We start from the raw sequence: 14,440 nt of genomic DNA, 5'->3' as shown, positions 1-14,440 counted from the left end.
ACTGCTTTGATACCAATTTGATAAGAAACCTCTAATTCAATATCAAAATTAATAATGAAACAACTGAATTAATAAGATAATCTGGCTTAATGGTGCCAGTAACCCCCACAGCATTCACTGCTGACCCTCAGCCATAGGCTGCCCCAAAATCACTCACATAACAATTGATACCTGCTCCTCTCCATTCTCCCCTATTTATTACCCTTCTCCTGATCTTAACACTCTCCCCCGGCCACATGGCATCATCCTAGGGCCCTATCATATTAGAGGGAAGGGGTGAGGATAAGAGGAAGGCAAGAAGTAAGAAAGGGGTGAGCTAAGCTCGCAGGGGAGGGGAAGACCCTTGGGTAGGGCATATTGAAGAGTGTATTCAGGTCTGGGGAAGCTGTAATGGAGTTTTGTTTAATCAATTACATTTGTTGAGTTAAACATATTAGCCATTTACATTTCTCTTAACTCTATTTATGCTATGTGTGTTTAAGAGAATGAAGTGAGGTTGTTGTGTGTGTTTGTGGGCTAGGAAATCGCAGGTTGCTGCAATAATTGTCGAAGATCAATTGGGTTCTTAAACAAACTTTTATACGAAATTTCAATAGTAGACAAGGTTTCAAGTATAAGTACGGTATTGTATCAGTCAGGTGATTTTAGGAGTAGTATCTTACTGTTCACATTGTAACAGAGATACTTATCAAATGGTGGAAAAAACTCACGGGAATGGCCAAATTGTACACGGAAATACAGTTTTTCAGCAGAAAAAGACAAAATAAATAAACTTTCTATGATTTGAGTATGATGACCAAGTTTGACGCATCAACAAACTTAGTCTTGCCTAAAAATATTGATTTATAGCAAAAAAAGATGCTAAAAAAAAAAACCATAAATTAACTAAGATTCAAACAGAAAGATCAAGTTTTTTCCCCTCTTCTAAAACCTACCTTTTCTCAATGAAATCTCCTTTTTCTTGAAATCTTTTTCAATCTCTGATCCCATAAGTTCACAACCAAAATTATAATTTAACAACACATGGACCTTTAACAGTTGTAACATACAACATGTATAATGCATAAATGCGAAAATGAAGGAAACATATAATGATACAAGAAACTTTCTATGATTTGAGTATGATGACTAAGTTTGATGCATCAAAAAACTTAGTCTTGCCTAAACGTATTGATTTATAGTAAAAAAAAATGATTAAAAAACCCATAAATTAACTAAGATTTCAACACAAATATCAAGTCCCCCCCCCAACTGAAACCAACCTTTTCTCGATGGAATCTCATTTTTCTTGGAGTCTTTTTCAATCTTTGACCTCATAACCAAAATTATAATTTAACAATCACATGGACCTTTAACGATTCTATCCACATGTACAGTTGGTATTGATTGTACGATATGTATTGAGTTGTATCGGTCTATAATCATCAATGTTCTCAGACTTTTAACATCAAAACGTATTGATCTTGTATCAACTAATACACAAAATGATGTGAACACAAAGACCCCAAGCCAAAATCCTAAGTGGGGCCCCCAAAATGGCCCCAAAGCCTCCTCCATAAGCTGGCCGAACCTTTTTTTTTTTTTTGGATGAATGAATAAATATATTAAAGAAACAAAACACCGAACTACAAGAAAGATCCAAACTGGGAAGGGTCAAAGAGAAGGATGTAATTGGGAGTAGAGTCCCTAGGAAAACAACAATGAGCCTGTTCCTTGGGGAATCAACAACCAGGGGATGGGGAATACAAGCAAGCCTAGCAAATACATCAAAGTAAATCGCATTCCAAATCGAGTCAAGAGAGCGGGATTTGGAAGTCCAACGCCTGAGATTGCGCTCCCACCAAAGATGGTGGACCATAGCACCAAAGACAAGCTTACCAATCCGGTCACAAATAGAAGTATCTGAAAAGTTACTCAATATCTAAGAACAATCACGATCAAACCCAAATGAGCGACGGGAGCAGGGCCAAATGGAAGCAAGGGCTTTCCTCCAAAGGGAATTAGAGAAAGGGCAAGAAAAAAACAAATGCTCAATGTCCTCAGTACCAGTCCAACAAAGGATACAGTTAGGGTTCGCAGGGATGTGACGGGTAATAAGGAAAGCCTGGGTTGGGAGGGCTAGGTTTAGGGCTCGCCAAAGGGTAAGAGAGTGACAGGGAATGTGACCTTTGAACCAAACTAGGGGGGCCAAGAGGGGGAGGGGGAGGGGGATCGAACCAGGTTCCAAGCAGAAGATGTGGTGAAGGATTTGGTGGTGGAAGGGAGCCAAACTAGTGTATCATGGGAGAAGGGAAAGATGGGAGGGAGAGAGTTCTAAGACTTGTGTAAGACTAGGATAGGGGAGAGAGACCCAGGAGCCATCGGAGATGAAATCCTATAAAAGGGTGGATTTGGGGATACGGGTTTCATAGACAGTGCAGGGGGGAAGAAGGGTGAGGAGAATACCCATCGGATGCCACGAATCTAGCCAGAAGTTAGTGGAGAGGCCAGAGGAAATTTGGGTGGTAATGGCAGAAAGGGCACAGGGTCTGAGGAGAATAAGCTTCCTCCAGATCTAGGAAGGGTTGGAAGGGTTGGAAGGGATAGGGGAAATCCAGAAAGAGTCAAATTTGAGAAGGTAAGAGTAAATCCAATTGATCCAAATGGAATCTCGTTTGGAGACAAGTTTCCAAATGAGTTTGAGCAAAGTAGCAGAATTGACCTCTTGGATCCGTCAAATTCCTAGACCCCCCCTCAGTTTTAGGCCAACAGATGTTGGACCAACTGAGGGGACGGAGGAATCACGAGGACTCCTAGCCCTTCCAAAGAAAGAAACAGAAGAGAGATTCCATTGCCGACAAGATGGACTTGGGAATCGGAAAAATGCGACACCAATAAAGGTAGGAGGATTGGAGGACAGACCGCATGGCTCTACCCTACCAGCAAAGGAGAGAAGCCAACTTTTCCAAAGTTGGAGCTCTTACGAATGTGGTCCAGCATGGGGGAGCAGTGATGGCGAGTGAGTCTGCTAGGGATTAGAGGGAGACCAAGGTAGACAACAGGGAAGGATCCAGGCTTGAATCCGAAGATTCAGGAGATTGGAGTGCAAAGAATCGAAACCCCAGAGAGGAAGATGGTAGATTTGTGAGGTTTGACTTTAAGACCAGAGATGGACTCGAAGAAGGCGAGGGAAGAGAGGACGGAGGAGATGGACCTGTGATCAGCTTTGGAGAAGATCATGAGATCATCAGCGAAAGCAAGATGAATGAGATTGAGGGATTTGCATTTGAGAATGGGGGAAATCAGGAGCTGATCCGTCTTGGATTGGAGAATGCAGGAGAGAACCTCCAGAGCCAGGGAAAAGACATCAGGGGAGAGGGGACACCCTTGGCGAATTCCGACTCGGGAGGGGAAGAAACCAGCCAGCGAGCTATTGGTGATAATGGAGAAGGTAGGAGTGGAGATGCAGACCTTGATCCAATGCATAAAGGAAGGAGGGATCTCATGGCAAAAAGAATATCACTAATACAATCCCAACGGATAGAATCGAAAGCTTTGTGGAGGTCAACTTTGAGGAGAGCAGCAGGGGAATGAGAGGATCTCTTAAACCCCTTGGCAATCTCTGCACAAAGAAGAATATTATCTGCAATACTACCCCTGAAATGAAAGCAGTTTGATTGGCACTTACCAGATTTGGGATAACCTTCTTGAGCTGATTCGCAAGGATTTTGGAGATGAATTTGTAAAGGAGGTTACAAAGGGAAATGGGGCAAAAATTAGGAAGGGAGGAAGCACCAGCCTTCTTGAGGATAAGGCAAAGGAAAGTTTGGTTGATGGAAGAGAGAGCGGGAAGGGTTAAGAAAGAAACTGCAAACAGCGCGAATCAGATCGACCTCAATAGTATCCCAGGCACTAGAGAAGAAGCCCATATTAAACCCATCCAGGCCGGGAGCATGATTGGATTTGTGGGGATCGGATGGCTAGAAGGATTTCATCATGGGAGGGGATAGAATAGAGGGTGGAGAGGGATTGGGGCCAAAATACCCAAACCCTTTATAAGGGGTATTTTGGGCATTTTATCCCTTAGTATACCCTAAAATTAATTTAGGAATTTCATTAAGTCAGGTTTGGGTTTGTTTGGAGTATTTTATTTTGAGTTGAAGTTGTTTTTGAAGGATTCCTATTTAGTGGATTAGATAAGATAAGATTCCTTATCCGTTAGGAGTTTTGGATAAGCGTCCAGTCCAATATGTAAGTAAGGAAAACCTAGTTGGAGTTAGTCTGTTATTGTAGGCTATAAATAGCCTCTTCATGCATTATTATTTTCAGACCACATGATTTAAGAATTTGATTGGTAATCGCCTAAATGAGTGGCAGGGTTCCTTTGAGGGGGACCTTGTGGTTGTCTTTGAGAGAGTTCTCAACTTGATTCCAGCATTCAAGCAGCATTCAAGTTCTAAAGATTAAACCATCAAGTCCAGCAAGCTCCTTCAAGTTTCCAGCAAACTAAGTCAGTCACAGACTCACAGCCCATTCCCCACCTCCCCTTCCCCCCCCCCCCCCCCCCCCCCCAAAAAAAAAAAACAGAAGTCCATCCTCCACCTCCCCTGCCTTGCGCAACCCTCCCCAACCCCCTGGCCCTGCTGCTGCTTCAATTCAGCAACATCCCCTAGGTCCCACGAGTCCTTTAAACCCTTCCCCTAACCCCCATGGCCTCCCCAGCCCCTTCCCCTACTTACCCTGGCATCCGCAGGCCTCCCTTCCCTTCCTTCTCTTCCACGGCAGCCAAATCCTAACCTGAATCCCCAGTCCCTTCTCCACCCCTTTCACTCTCACTAGAATCGCAGGAAGCCATAGACTCTGGTCCTATCATTATTTTCTGCAGTTATGTTCTATTCCATTGAATTTAGAAATTCAGCAGTTCATCTTTAGCCTTGAGAAATTGCAGAAAATTTGAAGTTGCAGAATTTTGAATTGTGAAGTTCTGTTCATCAATTCATACTCTGGGGGAAAGCTTAAGACTGAGAAAAATTCTGCCATTACAGAACATAGGGAATTGAGCCTTCTTCCCCGAGCCAAAACCCTAAACTAACCTTTGAAATTCAAATTTCAAATCTGAACTTCAAAATTACAAAAGGATTCAGGTCTGAAGTTTACATTCAGAAGGTTCTAAACCCTATTAGAAACCCTAAAATCCTTCCCTCTTTCATTGGAACCTCCTGGGCAAACTCTAAGTCTAGGGAATTACCAATTTACCCTTTAGCCCTAAACCTGGTTTACATCACAATACCAAACAAGACATACTAATTTCTAAGGAAAAAGACATTATTGGTAACGTATCGCACCGGTATCAACCAATGTTGACACATATCAGCCTATATTGGTCAGCACTTACATTATGGTAGCATATGTCAAAGAACAGAAATCCAGTCCCTAACCTGTTACTAATTTGAGTTGATTTTGGAAAGAAGATTTGTTAAGGGCAAATTCTTTACCTAGCACAAAAACAATTTATGAGAGTTTCTGTCATTTCTTCAAAGATGCTAAAAAACCATTTAAACCTATTCAGCTATCAAAACTATTCTATATTTACAACAAATTATGCTAAACAGTCCACCAAAGGTTTTTATCATTTCATTAAAGAAAGATTTTCAATCATGAACTTTTAAATTTTTTAAGAATAAAAACAAAATGAAAGATGATAGTCAAAAGACCCTAAGTTAACAAGATTGTTAAGATGCTAAGAAACCTTCCAAAAGACATCTTAACGTCTTCCTCAAGAGGAGCATGAGTCATTGATTGCGGTTGGGGAATCATCGTGGATGCCAACATTGCTTGACCATCGGCATTTCCCTGAATTAACAAAGTGGGAAGCATTGCATTACAACATAAGACACAATACGACAACAACAACAACAACAACAACAAGCCTTGTCCCCACTAAATGGGGTCAGCCACAAGGATGCTTGCCTTCCAATCAGCTCTATTTGAGGCCATACTAGATAAAATATAAGGCACAATATAACAAGAAAAAACAATAGAAGACCATGCAAATTTTGTAATACCTATTTCCTGCTCTATACAGTCTCTGATCTCATATCAAAATTCCCTCTTTCATGAACCTAAGCTCTCCATATTATTGTGTCTGGATATTCCAACACATTCATCCACGTACTTGAGCAAGAATGTAATATGATGCCAATACAAAATTACAGCAAGCTAAATGCTGTGGAAATAAAATCTTAATATATCATGAGAAATAGATTTTGGTAGGGTACTTTCTCATCTCTCTTCTCTTTAGACAGACCAGGATGATACTCTCAAATTATTGGGGTGTAGATCAGCAGCACAGAAGCCAAACTCTCAAACCACTCACTTTCCAACATAATTCAATCACCATGTACAACCAATGGCTTCTTCTTCCTTATACTCAATACACTGTATTTAAAAGGAAATGACTACTATGAAGTTTGAGTCACCGCAAGAGACCAACCTCACACATAACTTAAAAATATGGTCAGCTAGTTGTAAACTGGGAGCACTACAATGTTAAAGTTTACAGTAAGAAACAAACCTCACAAAAGCACTTGAAAACATAGTCAGCTGCTATGAACTCCTGTAAACTGGAAGCACGCAAAAGGATTCGCAGGATTGAATTCAGGGCTGGTTCAACATCTGGTTCATCTCCAAGTAATTTACTAGCAAGGGTGTCAAGATTTTGAGGATTTCGAGCAACCAAATCACCGATACATTGAAGTGCCTGAAATTTTTCATATTTTTAAATCTCATTACATGAACTTGTCCATATTTTAAAGTCACATAAATGCATTTATATTATTGAGACTTGAACACATCCGAATCCTCTGTGGCATGGTCCTGCCCTGCGTACTGCTAGGATGCAGGGCATGAGATGAGGTCATCATTTTAGAGGTCACTAAGCATAGTGGAGTTCACAGTTTACCTAAAATCTGAAGTTATTCTCCAGGGGAATAATAAAAGAAATTATTAAAATAAAGGAAAGACAGAAAACAGCTTCTTCTTGAAGGAGTTGAACTGAAAACTGGAAAATCTAGACCAGAGTATATTATTACTCTATTGCTTTTACATTTCTTACGTCTTCTGAATCTATTAAATGCAATATGTAAAGAAATCATATACAGTATTTGCAAAAAGTACACTTAAACAGCGAAGCTTTTCTTCTTACAGGTAATAAATAATCTTTAGATCCTGAGTTCGAAATCGTTATGTAGAGCCCATCAGTAGTAGAGGTTGACACTCCCATCACAACTCAAATATTCACTTACAACCTTTTATGGGGTTCCAGTTCATCATCATGGACAAGCATTCAAAAAGGTGAGAACAGATGACTGGGAGTAAACAGTAAAAACCATACAACCAACTTAGTCAAAACACATTCTGATTTTCTTGTTGCAAAAACAGAGTGATGCAAATTTTCTTCATGCTGTAGTCATTTACATGCTATGGTGTCTCCATGGTTCTCACTCTGATCCATTGCTGACCATGTGTAGCCCCCGTAGATGAACCGTGATTTTTCACCGGTTGGATTGGCATGAAGATGCCATAACATGAAAGTGGCACGTAGATACCTGCTCTTTCTTGAAGGATCTAAGACCTTGTCTGCTTTGCTAGGCTATGACAATTTTAAAAAAGGTCTATATGCCAACTCAATATAATTCAAGGAAACCTCAACCTAGTTATATATGCCTATATGCATGGTCCTCAAAGAAATGTTCATCTTACCGCACAGCGCACAGCAACTGCAGCCCATTGGCTCTCAACTCCCAACATTAGAAGAGAATCCAAGGCTTTCTACAATTGAATTAAGACAATAGCAAATGAGACATTATTAGGTTGAGAAGTTCAAAAGAGGAAGTCTGAAAAGTACAACTTGAATTGGTTAAGATCTTTGAATACAAACCTGACACAAGACTCTTTGGTTAGTAAACCTGTCCGCATTTCTGGGTCCAGCCTCCTGACCTCCAATCAGTAGCAACTTAATGGACTCTAATGCACTGAGCAGATTTACAGCCTACCAGCATCATAAGTTTTTTCATGCAAATAGATAAGGAAAACCAAACACGAGATACCCATGTAAGGACAAGATCTCTGCATCCCAAGAAATACTAATTCTAAGAAAAGTTTAAATTTATTAAAGGTTGCATCTTGTAGCCACCACAATGAGAGAAAGTTGAGCTTCTTTTCAATTTTCTCTTCTTATTCCTAAAAGTTATACGATGTAAGAGTAAAAAATGTTCTGAAAATAATCCAAAACTGACTCGTCATCGTATAATTATTAAAAGCCGAACACTAAGCATGTGAAATGACAGGATTTACTGATTGGAAGAAGAAAAAATATGCATTACACTGATGGGCAAAAAAGAAAGGTTACAACCTTTTTTATTCGCCAACCTCAGTTACCACTAGAGTTCACATTAATTAAAATGAACAACAGATAAATCGAAAAACTATTGAATTTGTTTTCCTACCTTTTGTTGGGTAAATTTGTATGCACTGCCGCGGAGCCTCAAAATTGATATTAAAGGCTCAAAGCCAATAGTTTCCCTCAATAGTATCTGAGCAAAACAAAAAGCACGATCACTCACACAATGGAAAAACAGGAACCGAATTTAAATTTAAAATAAATAACAAACCTGATTAGATCCGTTGTTACGAATAAGATTGTTTAACAGTTCAAGACAGTCCTGTGTAAACAAAGACATTAGTATTGCTGGAATCAAGAAATTTTTAATTCAACCAGTTAAAGCAATTTTGAAGACTCATAGTCCATGGGGAAAAAAATGATTGGAACAATTACACAAGGAAAAAGATTGGGTTACTCAAAAAGACAAAAAGGATCATGGCTGTAGTAGTATAAAGTAGTCATGGTTCATTTAGACAAAAATGTTTAGTATGGGACTTCATTGTGGATGATCTTGTCCACACCATCCGGAGCTTTTTTCTCAATCCTTCCCAGCTCTCCTCCATTAACCAAACTTTCCTCTGTCTCATTCCCAAGAAGCCTGGAGCCTCCTCCCTTTCCGATTTCCGCCCCATTTCCCTCTGCAATGTCATCTACAAATTCATATCCAAAATCCTTGCCAATCGAATCAAGAAGGTTATTCCATCTCTTGTGAGCCCTAACCAATCTGCTTTCATTTTGGGTCGGAGCATCTCCAACAATATTCTCCTTTGTGTGGAAATTGTTCGAGGTTTTGATAAATCTTCTCACTCCCCGGCTGCTCTTCTGAAAGTGGACCTTCACAAAGCCTTCGATCCGTTGGGATTTCATTAGCGAGGTCCTCTCTGCTATGGGATTCCCTCCGGCTTTTATCCACTACATTGAGATTTGTATCTCCACCCCTTACTTCTCCATCATCACAAATGGCTCCCCTGCTAGCTACTTCCCCTCCAAGGTGGGAATTCACTAAGGCTGCCCTCTTTCCCCCGCTTCTTCACCCTGGCTCTCGAGGTACTCTCCCGTATCCTCCAATCAAATATGGATCAGCTCCTCATCTCTCCCATTCCCAAGTGCAGATCCACAAACCTTACCCACCTCACTTTTGCGGACGATCGCATAATCTTCTCCAAAGCTGACCATCAATCCATCTCGACTCCCCCATTCTTTCCTCCCCTCCTCCTTTGAATATCTTTCCGACCTCCGTGTCAACCTCAGCAAATCCACTCTCTTTCTCTCCGGTGTCTCGGATTCTACCCGAGCCTCTCTTCTGCAGCTCTCAGGGGTTCAGTCTTGGCTCCTTCCCTGTGACCTACCTTGGTTTCTCTCTCATCCCCAGTAGGCTCACCCGCCACCACTGCTCCCCCATGCTTGATCATATTAGGAAAAAGCTTCAACTCTAGAAAGGAAAACTTTTATCCTATGCTGGGAGAGTGGTGCTCATTCAATATGTCCTCCAATCTTCTTATCTTTATTGGAGTGGTATTTTTTTCCCCAAATCCATTATCCAATCTATGGAGTCCCTCTTATGTGCTTTCTTTTGGAAAGTTCAAGAAGCTTCCAAATTCCTTCATCCCATCTCCTGGGCGGCGGTCTGTCATCCCAAAGCTGAGGGTGGCCTTGGCATTCGTTGCATCCTTGACGTTAACTTGGCCTGCCTCCTTAAGCTCATTTGGAAGATTGCTACCAAGCATGAGTCCATCTGGGTCTATTGGGTCTATTCTTACATTCTCAAACAGGATTCTATCTAGATTGCTTCTTGCCCGTCAAATCCTCCTTGGATCTGGAGGAAGATTCTTCTCCTTCAGGCCCGTGCTCTCTCAACCATATCTGTCCAAGTCTCACTTGGTTCCTCCACCCTTTTTTGGCTTGACCCTTGGCATCCGTTGGGCATTCTCTTTACCCTTCTTGGTCCCTGCACAGTCTATAAGACCCGCATCCCTAAAACTACCACCCTTGACATCTTCATCTTTCAAGGGGCCTGGTCCCCTCTCCCCCTCCCCAATCTCACACATATTTGGAATTTTCTCCCTCATATCCTTAACCTTCCCTGAGATACCACCATTTGGTCCCCTTTGCTGTCCAAATCCTTTATCACTTCCTCCGCATGGAGCCTTCTCCGCTCTCCCCATCCCCCTGTCCCCTAGTCCCACTTGGTTTGGTTCACATCCCCCGTCATACCCTCACCCTTTGGAGACCTTTCAACCATGCTCTCCCTACCCAATCCTTCCTTATCAGCCGCCATATCCCCGCCAACCCTAGCTGTACCCTTTGCTGGAGTGGTTCAGAGGACATTGAACACCTTTTCTTCTCCTGTCCCCTTTGGAATAGAGCCCTTGCATCCATTTGGCCTCGCTCGAGACGCCCACATGGGTTTGTTCGTGATTGGTCTTGGATCTCAAGGAACTTTGCCGGTCACTCTATATGCGATCGCCTTGGCAAGTTAGTCTTTAGTGCCACCATCCATCACATTTGGTGGGAGTGCAACCTTAGAAGATGAACTCCCAAATCTTGTTCCTGAGACTTGAATTGGAAAGCCATCTACTTTGATGTATCTTTTAGATTGCTATCCCTCCCCCCATCCCCATGTTGCCGACACCCCCCAGAAATAGGTTAATTGCTAGTTTTTGGGGCCTCAGCTGTTCTCTCATCTCCCCCTCTTGAGCTCCTTGCTCCTCCCCCCCCCCTTTTTTTATTTCGGTCCCTTTGTAATCTTCTCCTGTTGTGTTGTCTGTTGCTTTTAATATATTATTTATTCATCCAAAAGAAAAAATTCACTAGCATCAAAATTAGACTCATAAAAATAGTGAAGAAAATGAAGGAACTTCTATCAAGATGCATTATAAAAGACAGTGCCTATGGCTCAAGCCACACAAAAAAAAAAAAGAGAGATTTTAGGCAATTATGAGTTTCCCCCATGAATACCAAGAGCTTATCTTCCACTTCACTTTTTTCTTTAACTGAAATTTCTTTCTGCCATTTTCTAATGGTAAATTCATTTTACTAATAAGTAAAATCTTCAACTGCATGACCGATAATGATAATACTACAAGGGCCATGAAGGGCATTTTAATAATAGAGCACAGAATGCATGATAAACTCAGTCTAGATTAACGGGCTCCCTCCATAAATGGAGAAGAAAAAATCCACACAACCTCAGGTAGCACTTATCTAATTAGGTACAGAAGGATCATTAACTTCAATACAGCTTTAATAAAAGGATCATGGTAGCTTATCCACTAACAGATTTGTACATTGGAATATTGGATGAAAGCTCATAAAAACGTACCTGCACAACGACACCTCCTTCAGAACCTCCTTCCTCTTTAATAATGCTAAATATCTTCTCAAATGCACCCTCAAAGACAACAATTTTTTGAATTTCCTGTAAGTTAGGAGGTTAAATGATCAGCACTCAAAGAAATTATAAATAACAAATATGAATGGTGCTGAGGTAGAATACAACCTCAGCTTCACGGGTCAAGTGAGTAAGAAGTAACAAAGCCTCATTTCGTATAACCTGCCAATCAGAGTAACAAATTTAAGTTCAAAAGTAGTTGCATGACCGACATGAACAAATCCATGTGTTGGTCTGAGAGAGAGACAAACAAAAGAATCATAGGTCAGTTCTGAAGCACATCGTAGCATAATTATAAAGGAGCATACCTCACGATCCATAAGCATATCCATAAGACGAGTTATTCCACGAGGAATGGTAAGAATTGCTTCTTGCAGCCTGAAACAACAACCTCAGGACAACTTTATGTCAAGACACTGGATGAATAACAGGCATAAGCAATACTGGATAACAGGTCAAACAATAAAATTACAGCAGAAAACAGGATACCTATTGGGAGAATTTGTTAAAAGTCCTGTCAAAAGTTGAAGTGTATAGTACCGAACATAAAAGTCTTCATCTGACTGCCAAAGTACCAAAAGGACAATGTTTCACAGGTAGGCACATGACACATTGAAACCTAAAATGCAACGTGCAAATATCAATTTAAAAATATAGAATAGACTAGAGAACTCTCACCAACAAACTTAAAATCAGAGAAATGTTTTCAACTTCTCTGGAAAGCAAATCAGAGTTCATCAAAGCTGCTTGAACTTCATTCTTTGGTCCCCGTGTACGTTCAATAGGAGTCAAAGCACTTACAATGGTTTCTAGAGCACCACGAACCTGCGCACATGAAGTCAAAAGCATATTAATTATCCCAAAAACAAACATAGAGGTGAGAACATGTTTTATATGAAAAGCATAGAACTGATTACCAGAAACAAAAGGTAACAGAAAGTATAGCATTTCTTTACAGATGAGTAGAAGCTCCCATGTATTGCCTTTTCGAGGAAACACATGCAACTTTGTTCACAAATACATTTATACTTGGAGAAATTGGTAGTCCATATGAGTTGTGTATTTCTCCCTGGTAAGCTGGCAATTTAGAAGGCCGAAGTGGGAAAAAGAGAAATCCTCTTCCTACTCATTCTTATCTGGAGGATTCTTAAATTCAAGGGCCATTATTTAACGGCAGAGACTGAAATATACAGAGTGAGGCTGATGTGAGCAAGGGCAAAGTGGTCAATCTAGAGGGGTTCTTACAAAAAAGGATGGTATTAATTTTCCACAAAAGTCTCTAAGCAGCAGAAAATCTGCTGCCCTACTCATTCCACCGCAACAAGTTGCCAGCCACAGAAAAGTTTGACCTCATGTGCTTTCAATGGCAAAAGTTTCTCAAAATACTACCAAAAATGGTGGAGGAATCTTCCATTATGCTTCCTGTAGCATCATTCCACATATATGTCTTATAAGTCTTATCTTCATAGTTGCTATAATTGGGAGTATAACATACTTTTTAGGACAACCTGTGATTCTACTGTGAATGAGGCTCCCAGAGCACTCTTAGATCGACAATATTATTGTTGTAAAGTGAGATCTCAAATAAAAAATGAAAAATGGTTTATCAAATCAGACACCTGTTATAAAAATATAACTAAAAACAATAAGAAGAATTAGTCACCATTTCTACATCATCGCGTTCTTCCTTCAAAATGCCCATAAGCACTGGGAAGCCTGCAAAAAAAATACACAGAAAATGCATGACCTGTATATACAGTAAATGCATCTTGAATTTTTCTTTTCAAGCAAGAAACAAGCAATCACCCATTGCCCCAAAAGCAAGCTGAGCAAAATGACTTTCAGCAACAACAGACTGAAGTTCAGCAATAGCAGTACGCCTGTCCTCTGCTAAGACACCATTGCTAATACGGTCGAGCAAGCGTTCTACATAGCTACTGAAACAAGCAATACAACACATTCATCAGAGAAATACACATGTGGGCATACATCCAAACTAGCATACCCAGCAACAATAAGCAATCAACTGAGGAGGGAGAAAAGACAAAAACGGCTACAACCCTCTGAGGCCGAAAGAGACATGATGCAAATATAAAAAGTGCTCCACATTTGTATCTCAGAAACATATTAAAATGATTACCAGGGCTCCCTTATTTTTTGTCTTTTAGAACAAAATTGTTCTATTTATTTTAAAAAATAAGTTACTAATAGGAAGGAATAGCTACACCCAACAATATAAGCCCAGAGGGGGATGGAAGAACTAAAGATTAGTCAGCTGGTTCCAGCTTTTTTCCTGTATCTGCATGTGTCATGCCAGATGCTAGCACAGACACAACTAGACACTGGTTTGAAGGTGCATCCTAATCCTTGACACAACCATAGAAAAAAATTCAACCAAAATTGTCGAAATGCCTGCGTTTTTCAAAACAAAACGAAATACAAAGATAGGAATACAAAATTGTTCGTTTTTTTTTTTTTGGATGAATAAATAATTATATTAAAGACAACAAGCAATACAAAGCCACAGACCAAGTAGCACAAAGTACTCAAGCAGGGGGTAAAAGATGAGTGGAGATCCCAGAAACTAACAATTAATCTATTTCTGGGGGAGTCCGCCACAGGGGGAA

At 40.5% G+C, this 14,440-nt stretch overlaps 1 protein-coding gene across 1 annotated transcript in view; it reads right to left on the bottom strand.

Annotated features, from left to right (window-relative positions):
* LOC149017936 (golgin candidate 6-like) overlaps window positions 1-14,440 on the bottom strand; it is a 52,037-nt gene that overhangs the window by 21,077 nt on the left and 16,520 nt on the right. Inside the window, exons 3-15 of the mRNA XM_089152259.1 lie at window positions 13,620-13,750; window positions 13,477-13,529; window positions 12,492-12,638; window positions 12,303-12,376; window positions 12,122-12,191; window positions 11,922-11,975; window positions 11,745-11,840; window positions 8,652-8,702; window positions 8,487-8,573; window positions 7,919-8,029; window positions 7,741-7,809; window positions 6,554-6,739; window positions 5,729-5,832 (exon numbers count right to left, since the gene is read on the bottom strand). Of these exons, the coding sequence (XP_089008385.1) occupies window positions 5,729-5,832; window positions 6,554-6,739; window positions 7,741-7,809; window positions 7,919-8,029; window positions 8,487-8,573; window positions 8,652-8,702; window positions 11,745-11,840; window positions 11,922-11,975; window positions 12,122-12,191; window positions 12,303-12,376; window positions 12,492-12,638; window positions 13,477-13,529; window positions 13,620-13,750 (1,233 nt within the window). The remainder of the gene's footprint in view (window positions 1-5,728; window positions 5,833-6,553; window positions 6,740-7,740; window positions 7,810-7,918; window positions 8,030-8,486; window positions 8,574-8,651; window positions 8,703-11,744; window positions 11,841-11,921; window positions 11,976-12,121; window positions 12,192-12,302; window positions 12,377-12,491; window positions 12,639-13,476; window positions 13,530-13,619; window positions 13,751-14,440) is intronic.

This window comes from Hakea prostrata, chromosome 4 (genome assembly GCF_041222555.1).
Source record: "Hakea prostrata isolate BN-2017 chromosome 4, UWA_Hpros_2, whole genome shotgun sequence".
Taxonomy (NCBI): Eukaryota; Viridiplantae; Streptophyta; class Magnoliopsida; order Proteales; family Proteaceae; genus Hakea; species Hakea prostrata.
The sequence above is the reverse complement of the archived record's forward strand: the minus strand, read 5'-3'. Positions and strand labels throughout refer to the sequence as shown.